Raw genomic sequence first — 10,938 nt, 5'->3', positions numbered from 1 at the left:
CATCCCCCACTAGACGATAATGAGCTAACCAAGTACTTCATCAGGACCTAGGAGAGAATTTACTTTGAAAAGATGATGGGTATGATGGGTTAGAAATTTCCCGAGCTGGTTAAGATGGGAGACTTTTTGGAAGAAGGAATCAAATTAGGCAAGATACAATCTATGGCCGCACTGTAAGTTGCCAGCAAGGCAATTCAATCTGGTTCTATAAGCAGTGGGAAAAAGAAGAAGGAAGAAGTATCAATAATTATTCCCTACTATCAGTCCAGTCCACCTCGCAGAAACAACTATTACCCCATGAATACCCATCCTTCACACCAACCCACCTACGCTCTAGTATATATCACACAACAATACTATAACGCCCAACCTTAATACAACCCACCTCGCACCTATATAAATCCAAACCCACCATGACCATATGATCCAGTCCAAACCACCACCCATCCAAATAGACCCGCCTGTGCACCACACGTATACCCAAATTTTGAATAAAGAAATCCCAGGAACTACCCCTAACTGATGACTCCTTAGCCTAGTTGTTTGAAAGGCTTAAGAGAGCCGGTTTGGTATACCCGGTGGAAGGGAGAATTCTTGACCAATCTTCCAAATACTTTGATGCAACCAAGCATTGTGCCTACCATTCAGGTGTTCCTAGGCACGATACTGAGAATTGCTTTAGGCTGAAAAATGAAATTGAACTGCTAATCAAGAGTGGAGCCATCTAATATACTTCGACTCTACCGAATGTGAATCGTAACCCACTGCTGAACCATAGAAATCAAGGAGCTAACATGATTACATTGGACGAAGATTATGATCTGAAGGGGACCATCGTCATAATTAGGAATGCCGAGGCTGTAAGAGTTCCACCCCGAAAGACTCCATTGATTACTATACAGTTGAAACCACCGGTGATGGTCCAAAAATACCAACAACGGTCCACCACCGCCATCAGAAATGAGGAAAGTTGAGAGTACAAGACACTGCCATGGGCGTACCAGCAAAAAGAAAAGGGTAAAATGAAAGACTCTATAGCTGCTCATAGGATGACCAGGTCAGGAAGGTGTTACACTCTAGAGGAGATAAATTGAGGAAATATAAGTAGAGAACATAATTAAAGAAGAAACATAACGGATACTGAGATAGCAAAATTTTGGAGGAAGATGCCAGTCGAAGAATATTTTGTGGAGGAATAGTTAAGAAAGACCCATGCACACATATCGATCATGGATCTACTGATGAGCTCCAACATACATAGGGATGCCTTGGTAAAGGTGTTAAGTGGAGTAAGTGTGCCAATAAATACTACCTACGAGGCATTAGCAACAACCATTGGAAAAATGGACAAAGCAAACATGATTTCCTTTCGGAGGGATGAACTCCTTGTAGAGGGTATGGATTATAACAACGTTCTGCACATCACAGTCAAGTTGGGGATAAAGTTATATCTCGAGTGCTCATCGATGGAGGATCCGGAGTGAACATTTGTCCGTTCTCTACTCTACGAGAATTGGGTATTCATATGAGGGAGGTGAAGGAAAGACATGTGAGAGTAAGGGCTTTTGATGGGTTACAGAAGGATGTCATCAGATAGATCTACTTAGCCTTATAGATTGGACCAGTTGAGTTCTCGATATTATTTCAAGTGATGGACATTTCGTCTTCCTATTTGCCGGGAAGGCCCTGGATACATATAGCATGGGCAGTACCATCCACCCGCTATCTGTGTATGAAGTTTGAGTGGGATTGCCAAACGATTTTAATTCATGGAGAATGGAGCCGATCAGCTTATTTGGTGAATGCAGTCCCTTTTATAGAAGGATTGAACGGGGTCACCTTTCATGCGGTCGAGATTATGCAGGCCACATAGATGGAGAAGAACGAGCAGAATCATGGAATGCAGCCATCGTACAGATCAAAGATGGCAATGAGAGAGATGATGAAGTATGGGTACCGACCGGGGACCGAGTTGGGAGCTCGATCTGATGGGATAATAGAACCGATTGAGCCAAAATGGCAGAAGGGTACCGCTGGCTTAGGATATTAACCTACAACTATTAAGACTTATATGGGTAACCTTGGGAAGAAGGCCTTTGTACCAGAGTGTGTTCCGGGTCCGGCTCAGGGCTCAGCACCAGAGCATGACATTGTTGATGGAATGGGAAGATTGTTTGTGACTATGATCGAGAAATGTTGCGACGAAGCTGATATCAAGACATTGACCATTCAGGATGCCGAACCAGGAGAGGCTTTGCAGAATTGGACCGCCGGTTCGTCTCTAGTTTGCCGGGAGTCTTGATAGTATGGAATTATAGTGATTTTAAAAAAGAAAATGCATGGTCAATTGAGGCTTGAACCGTGCCTGTACTTTTTTGTCAATTGCCTCCTTGAACACTTAGACGTTCCCCTTTTGATGAAATAAAAAGAACTTTTCTTGATATCATTGCAAATTCATTTTTTAGTTCTAATTTATACTTAGTTTTTCTTTTCAGTTATCAAATCGATAAAAACTCACATTCCTTGATTATGACATGTAACGAAACCCTCAATCAAAACAATCGAGACTACGAAGAGTACGATGAGAGCATGGTGCCTGAGATCCTCCCATAAGAGATCAAGTAGTTCAAAAGCCAGAATAACCCCAACCTTGAAGAAACAAAAGTAATCAACTTAGGAAATGAAAAATGAGTTAAAGAAACTCGAATCAGCATCCATCTAGAGGCAGAACAGAAAGAGGATTTGGTAGAGCTCCTCTGACAATACATCGATGTGTTCGTTTAGTCATATGACGATATGCCTGGATTATGCATCAACATTGTCTCACACCAGCTACCCACTAATCCTGCCAGACTGCTAGTCAAGTAAAAACCCAGAAAATTCAAGCCAGATTTGAGTTTGAGGATAAAAGAAGAAGTCACCAAGCAGATAGAGGCAAATGTAGTGAGAGTCACCAATTATCCTACATGGTTGGAAAACTTCGTACCTGTACCAAAGAAGGATTTGAAGATTAGGATATGTATGGAATATTGAGATCTCAATAAGGCTAGTCCAAATGATGATTTTCCTCTACCAAACATCCATATCTTTATCAAAAATTGCGCGAAACATAAGTTGCAGTAGTTCGTGGATTGTTTTGGCGGGTACCACCAGATCCTGATGCATGAAGAAGATGCGGAGAATATGACGTTCACTACGCCATGAGGAGTTTATTGATACAGGGTCATGCCATTTGGTCTCAAGAAAGTCGGTGCTACCTATATGAGGGCCATGGCGACCCTCTTTCATGACATGCTCCACAAGGAAATAGAGGTATATGTGGATGATGTCATAATCAAGTCTCGTAGAAGTGCAGATCATTTTGAGACTTGAAGAAGTTCTTTAAACATTTGTGGAGGTACAGTTTGAAGTTGAACCCTGCAAAATATGTATTCGGAGTCCCCGCCAGAAAACTATTAGGTTTTATCGTTAGCAGGAAAGGGATAGAGTTGGATCCTTCAAAGATCAAGTCCATTGAAGATTTTCCACCACCTAAGAGTAAGAAAGACGTGATGAGTTTCCTCGGTAGATTAAACTACATCAGCAAGTTCATAGCTCAGTCAACGGTAATCTGCGAGTCTATTTTCAAGTTGTTAAAAAAGGATGCCGCTACAAAATGGACAAGAGAATGTTAGAAAGCTTTTGACAGGATTAAGGAATATTTATCAAATCCACCAGTGTTAGTTCCTCCCGAACCCGCGAAGCCGTTGTTACTATACTTGTCTGTCCTAGATAACACGTCTATATTCGTGTTGGGACAACATGATGAGACTGGAAGGAAAGAGCAAGCTATCTATTACCTGAGCAAGAAGTTTATGCCGTATTAGGCCAAATACACTTTGTTAGAACGGACATGTTAAACTTTGACATGGATCACTCAGAAGTTAGGGCACTATATGACATCATACACTACACATCTGAAATCCTAACTCGACTCGCTTAAGTACATTTTCCAAAAGCCGACGCCTATAGGAAAGTTGGCTAAATGGCAGATTTTTTACAATGAGTTTGATATTGTGTACGTAACACAGAAAGATATCAAAGGAAAAGCATTGGCCGATCATCTCGCAGAGAACCCAGTGGATAAGGATTACCACTCACTACATACTTCCCAGATGAAGAAGTGTTATTCACAGGGGAGGATATTGCAGAGTCATACCCAGGATGGAGAATGTTTTTCAATGGAGCAACACATTTTAAAGGTGTAGGGATCGAGGCAGTCCTAATTTCTAAAACAGGACAACACTACCCAGCCTCAACCAAGATAAGGTTCCCTTGCACAAATAATATAACAAAATATGAAGCATGCACCCTTCGGCTAACAATGGCAGTCGACATGAACATCAAGGAGCTTCTGATCATAGGATACTCTGATCTACTAATACATCAATTTCAAGGTGAATGGACCACCAAAAAGGTCAAAATCCTTCGGTACCTGCACTGCGTGAACGAGTTGTGCAAGAAATTCATGAAGATCGAGTTCAAACATGTTCCCAAAATTCAGAATGAGTTTGATGACGCTCTTGCAACCTTGTCCTTTATGATCCAGAATTCACACAAGAATTACATCAACCCCATTGAGATAGAGGTTCGGGATCAACATGCGTATTGTTTCCATGTAGATGAAGAGCCATGCGGTAAGATGTGGTACTATGATATCAAAAGGTTCCTTGAAGCAAGAGAATACCCAGAGAATGCCACTAGTGGTCAGAAACGACATTAAGAAGACTAGCAAATCACTTTTTCCTTAACGGGGAAGTCCTGTACAGGAGGACCCCAGACTTGGGTCTGTTAAGATGTGTACATGTCGTCGAAGCAACAAGACTACTGGAAGAAGTGCACGCAGGAATGTGCGGACCTCATATAAATGGTTTCACTTTATCCAAGAAAATTTTAAGAGCCAGATACTTTTGGATGACCATGGAATGTAATAGTATCCACTACGTGCAGAAATGTCACCAGTGACATATTCACAGGGATTCATCCAGGTTCCACCTAATGAGCTGAATGTAATGGGTTCTCCTTGGTTGTTCGCCGCTTTGTGCATGGACGTGATTGGACCTGTAGAACCCGTCGCATCAAACAGACATCATTTCATCCTAGTAGCCATCGACTACATCACCAAATGGGTCGAAGCATCAACATATAAGGCCGTCACGAAGAAAGTGATGGCAGATTTTGTCTGTAATAACATAGTCTGCAAATTCGGGATCCTAGAGTCAATCATCACTGACAATGCATCCAATCTCAATAGCGATATCATGAGGGAGATTTGCAAAAAGTTCGAAATCATCCGCCCGCAACTCCACAGCCTATAGTCCGCAAATAAATGGAACAGTCTAAGCAGCCAACCAAAACATCAAAAGGATTCTACGAAAGATAGTGGACAATCACAGACAATGGCACGAAAAGGTATCATATGCTTTATTTGATTGCTGGACTACTATGAGAACGTCCGCTGAGGAAACGCCATACATGTTGGTATATGGTACTGAAGCTGTGATACCCACAGAGAGTCGAGATACTATCTTTAAGAGTCATTCAAGAAGCCAAGTTAAATGATACAGAATGGATATAAGTCAGGCAGTAACAACTTTCTCATTGATGAAAAGAGAATGGACGTAGTATGTCATAGTCAGCTGTATCAAAATAGGATGGCTAACGCATTCAACAGAAAGGTGAAACCTCGGAAATTCACATTAGGGTAGTTAGTTTTGAAGAAGATATTCCCCTATCAGGAAGAAGCCATGGGAAAAGTCATACCAAACTGGCAAGGTCCTTATGTGGTCCATTGAGTTTTGTCGGGAGGATCATTGATCTTAGCAGAAATGGACGGCAGATTTTGCACGAAGCCCATCAACTCAGACGCAATCAAGAGATACTACATCTGAAGAAAGTAGAATTAGGGTTTGGTTGTAACAGAATTACGCCCGACCTGACTTCCCACAAGGGTATATGTAGGCAACCCATGTAGGGTCCAGTTTCTACCTATTTCCTTCCCTCTTTTGTAATAAAAAATCCAAATATCTTTTTTGTATGTATTCGGAACTACGCCACGACTTGATTTCCTTTGGCGGAAATACGCAGGCAATCCATGCCAAATTCATTCATCTAATGTAATTGAACTACATTTTAGCCTGATTCCATTTGGATACGTAGACAATCTGAGTCAGACTTGTCCACTTCATTTCAATCCATTATCACTTTGTGTCACGACCCAATTCCATCTCTTTGGCCGTGATGGCACCCAACACCTTTACTAGGCAAGCTAACAGTGAACAATCTAATGTTTTCCCCATTTTAATAAGTTTTTTTTCAAGTAATTTACTTTCCTTAATTTAATAGGTTTAGTAAGAAATAGATTTAAACTAATAGAATGAAAGCAGATGAATGTATTTATGGCCATAGAAATAAAACCAAAATCACAAGTCTACTAGTGTGTGCCAAGATCTGGTGTCACAAATGTGTGGGCTACTAGTAGAATATACAAAAGATCTCTACTCTACTGTCTGAAATAGAATAGACCAAAAATAAATCAAAAGAGAGACTACAGCTATTGCTGAACGGCTCGGAAAGGCAGCTCACTGTGGGGTCTCGGACCAGAAGTCAAACGTGCATGCCAGACTGATAACCAGATGCACCTGCCTCAGATCATGCATATCAAGTGCAGAAGTGTAGCATGAGTACATAAACAACATGTTCCCAGTAAGTATCTAGTCTAACCTCGAAGATGTAGTGACGAGGGGTCGACTTCGACACTTACTATAGGCCAAAAATATAATAGTATGAAGTTCTAGTTAAACATAATGTATAAAATGATAATAGAACCCAGAGCAGGAAAATAAGTAAACAATCCTTTCATTTCAAGTAAGAACCAAGTCATTTCTCTCGTCCAATCCTTTCACCTTTCAAGTCCATGGAACAATATCAAATATAAAGGGGTTCCAATATCTTTACGCACGAATTATGCCGAGGACGTATGACCCGATCCAAATATACATATAAATATACTGTGCACTGCCGAGGGTCGAATGGCCCAAACCATAGATACATCCATTAACATGCCGAGGCGAACGGCCCGCTCCCATGAGAGTAGTAAAAATTTACCCCGCTCGCGGAATATATTTGCGAAGCGGTTGAATATAGATTTTCTCAAGTTATCATAACATTTCTCAATTCTTTTTTTTTTCAAAATAAGAAATTCATCTAGGAACCCTTAAAATATTGTAATCCTCAACCTCCGCTTTAATCCAAACAATTAGTAAGCATAAACAAGCAATGATATCAACAAAATATGGTGTAAGCCTAAATCTACCCGGACATAAGCATGAATAGTAGCTACGCACGGATTCTCGTCACTTCGTACGTACGTAGCCCCCACAAATAGAAGTACATAATGATTAAGTTCACCTATGGGATTAATTCCCTCTTACAAGGTTAGAAAAGAGACTTACCTCATTTCAAGGCCTACTTCCCGGTCTAAGAATGAGCTCACACCCTCAATTGGTGCCGAATCAACCCAAAACTAATCAAATGGTATATAAACTAATCAATACATGCTCAAAAGTTCGTATTCCAACTATTAAAGAGGTTACCCAACCCTAAGTGTAAGATTCTTAAAATTCACCCCTGGCCAACATGCCCAAATTCCGAAAATTTTCGAAGAAAGTTGTTACCCCTAACCTCATGAACTCAAATATATGATTTTTACATATTCCATAATGAATTTCATGATTAAATCTAATTTTTATCAAAAACTTAGGTTTTTCTCCTAAACCCATGATTTTCACTAATTTACATGTTATAACCTACCCATAAGTTATGTATTTGACTCATGTTTAGTAGGAATTACTTACCTCAAGGTGTTAGATGAAAATCCCCTCTCTAAGAGCTCCAAGAATCGCGCAACAATGGAATAAATGAGCCAAAATGACTAAGTCCCGCATTAAATGGAGGATTTTGGCTTCAGCGGTTTCCGCACCTGCGGAGGGACTTTCGCTTCTGCGGTCAAAACTTTGCTTTTGCGGAACAGGCCTGGCCACTCGCCCATCGCACCTGCGGAGCCAGGGCCGCTCTTGCGCAACCGCTGCTGCGGACGTCTCTTTCGCGCCTGCGGACATAGACGATTTTGCGGTCACAGTCATCGCACCTGCGCGTTCGCAGGTGCACCAAACTCCTCGCTCATGCGGATCCTGGGCAGCCTTGGCTTGCTCGCTTCTTCAGCTCCTGGCTCGCACCTGCGGCTGGCCAAGCACAAGTGCGATTACACCAGCAGCTGGGAACTTCAGTTGTTGCTCCCAAGTTTCAATTTGGTCCGGGCCTCGTCCGATCGATACCTGGGGCTCCCGAGGCCCCGCCCGAACATACCGACAAGTTTGAAATCATAAGACGTACCTACTCGAACCCTCGGAACGTCCCAAACGATATTAAAACTAAGAATCACACCCCAAACTAATTGGATCAAAAATATGAACTTTAAGTTCTTCAATTTACTCCCAAAGCGCCGAAACGTACTTACACTACTCGGATTGACGTCAAATTTTGCGTGCAAGTTTTAAATGACATTACGGAACTACTCCAACTTCTGGAACCTGAATACGAACCCAATATCAAAAGTACACCCTCGGTCAAACTTTTCAAAAACTTCAAATTTTTATTATTTTGCCAAATGATCCCAAAACGATCTACGGACCTCCAAATCCAATTCCGGACATGCCCTTAAGTCCAGAATCACCATACAGAGCTATTCCCAGGCTCAGAATCCCAAATGGACGTCTAAAATGTAAAGATCCACTTCAACCCAAACTTATGAAATTCACACAAAAAGCCAACTTTCACTATTAGGCGCCGAAACACTCCCTGGTCATCCAAAACCCGACCCGAGCATACGCCCAAGTCCGAAATCATCATACGAACCTATTGGAACCGTCAAATCCTGATTCTGAGGTCGTTTAATCAAAATGTTGACCAAAGTCAAACTTATCCTTTTAAGGCCAACTTAAGGAGCCAAGTGTTCTGATTTCAGTCCGAACCCTTCCAAATCCCGAACTAACTATCCCCGCAAGTCATAAAACAGTAAAAGCACGTACATGAAGTCTTATTTAGGGGAACGTGGTTCAAGAAAGCAAAACGACCGGTTGGGTCGTTATACTTTGCATTTATTATAATCGAACTACGTTTTGACCTGATTCTATTTGGATATGTAGGCTGCTTGAGTCATGCTAGGCCATCTTCATAATTCATTCATCATTATATTATCCTCAAACTATGTTCATACTTGATTCTGTTCGAATATGTAGGTAGCCTGAAAAGGTTCGATCAGAACCCTAGGAAACCTTTGTAATGCATTTGTTTAGATTAGGACGCGATCATGACAAAAAGAAGCTACGTCATTAGGGGCATCTCCAGAATCATCAGCAACGGGATAAAGTCATTTCAGAAAATGACGCTCGTGTCGGAGGGAACTTCTAAACATATCGTAATCCAGAACGACAACACTTGCCATAAAAATGAACATTTTTAAAAATGTTTTCTAGAAAATTATCGTTTCACCTACCAAACTTCGTGGAATAATCTCACCAGATCCAGGGCAAGGCCAGGCCCGTGATCAACACAAACCAACAGCCCCTCCCTCTACTAAGACTTTTTCTTTGAGTGCAGGACCAATGGGAATCGAAGAATACTGGGCATATTAGGAACAAGACGGATCCGCTACCATCTCATGGGCCCTCATCTCTCTTTCATTACTCAATTCACTTTCTCATATGGTTAAGGACTAACTTCAAATTCCTTGCAGGTACTCCAAGAACCAAGTGTTCAACACATTCGGAGTACTCTATATATAGCAAACCGCCTGCTCAACCAATTAGATCACCATAAACATATCGAGCCACCGACCTCACCAATCGGATCCTTGTATATAGCAAACCGTGTGCTCAACCAATCGGAGCACCCTATATATATTGAACCACTGGTTTCGTCAACCGGAGCCCTGCATATAGCAAATTGTTCACTTCGCCAACTGGAGCACTTCGCACAGATCGCACCATCACTCCGCCATACGAGAGATTCCAAGTACATAGTTTCAAATTTCATCGTCGACTTCTTTAATCAAAGGATAGACCATCCAATTCCGCCATACGTTTCGCTGATCGATGGCTGCAATTTAGTTTTGCAGTCAAGAGAATCTCTTGGGCATGCTCATTTATTTTTTTGTTTTATCTTGAATGTTTTGATGTATTATTTATGCACCTTACATGCCTTTAAATTTCAAGTCATACACTTCTATTGTGCAGAGATATTTTTACATTCAAAGTCAACTACTCCCGTCGCGTGGGGATACTCCCATCATGCGGAGGTATTTTACATTTCAAGTCAACAACTCCCATCGCGTGGAGATTCTCCCATCACGTGGAGACTTAATGCTCCGACAGCTGTGGAATGGTACACAATACGGCTAACAATCAAGTCAAATTCAAAGGCCTATCCCCAGCATCCCAAATAATGCTCCAGAGCTCGGAGACCTCAGATTCAAATATCCCATCGCCATGATCCCAAATAATAGCTAGCCGGCAGCTAGGGATCATCATTCCTGCATTATTTACATCATATCTTAACATATCTGCATTACGACACATGGGTATGCGTGTATTTTTCCTTTGCAGGATCAAACATCGCGACATGGAACTTCTTCTAACCAGCAAACCAAGCTACAATGCTATGAGGGACAACAAACCCATAAGCGGTCCAAGGATCCAAACTCCAGCTCAAATTTGATCAGTAGAACTCCAAATTATCGAATCTCTCAAGTCTCATAATCAAGCTACAATCTACAAAGTCATTCTGGATTCCGAGATCTTCTCGTCTTGGAGTATCGTCATAACATGATACTAGGGCAAC

General features: G+C 41.5%; 1 protein-coding gene across 1 annotated transcript; it reads left to right on the top strand.

Annotated features, from left to right (window-relative positions):
• The first annotated feature begins 4,363 nt into the window (after nt 1-4,363).
• Nucleotides 4,364-4,762, top strand: LOC107784997 (uncharacterized). The gene has a single exon (XM_016606210.2). The coding sequence runs from the start codon at nt 4,364-4,366 to the stop codon at nt 4,760-4,762; it is 399 nt and encodes a 132-aa protein (XP_016461696.2).
• The last annotated feature ends 6,176 nt before the right edge of the window (nt 4,763-10,938 follow it).

This window comes from Nicotiana tabacum, chromosome 12 (genome assembly GCF_000715075.1).
Source record: "Nicotiana tabacum cultivar K326 chromosome 12, ASM71507v2, whole genome shotgun sequence".
In the NCBI taxonomy this organism is placed as follows: Eukaryota; Viridiplantae; Streptophyta; class Magnoliopsida; order Solanales; family Solanaceae; genus Nicotiana; species Nicotiana tabacum.
The sequence above is the reverse complement of the archived record's forward strand: the minus strand, read 5'-3'. Positions and strand labels throughout refer to the sequence as shown.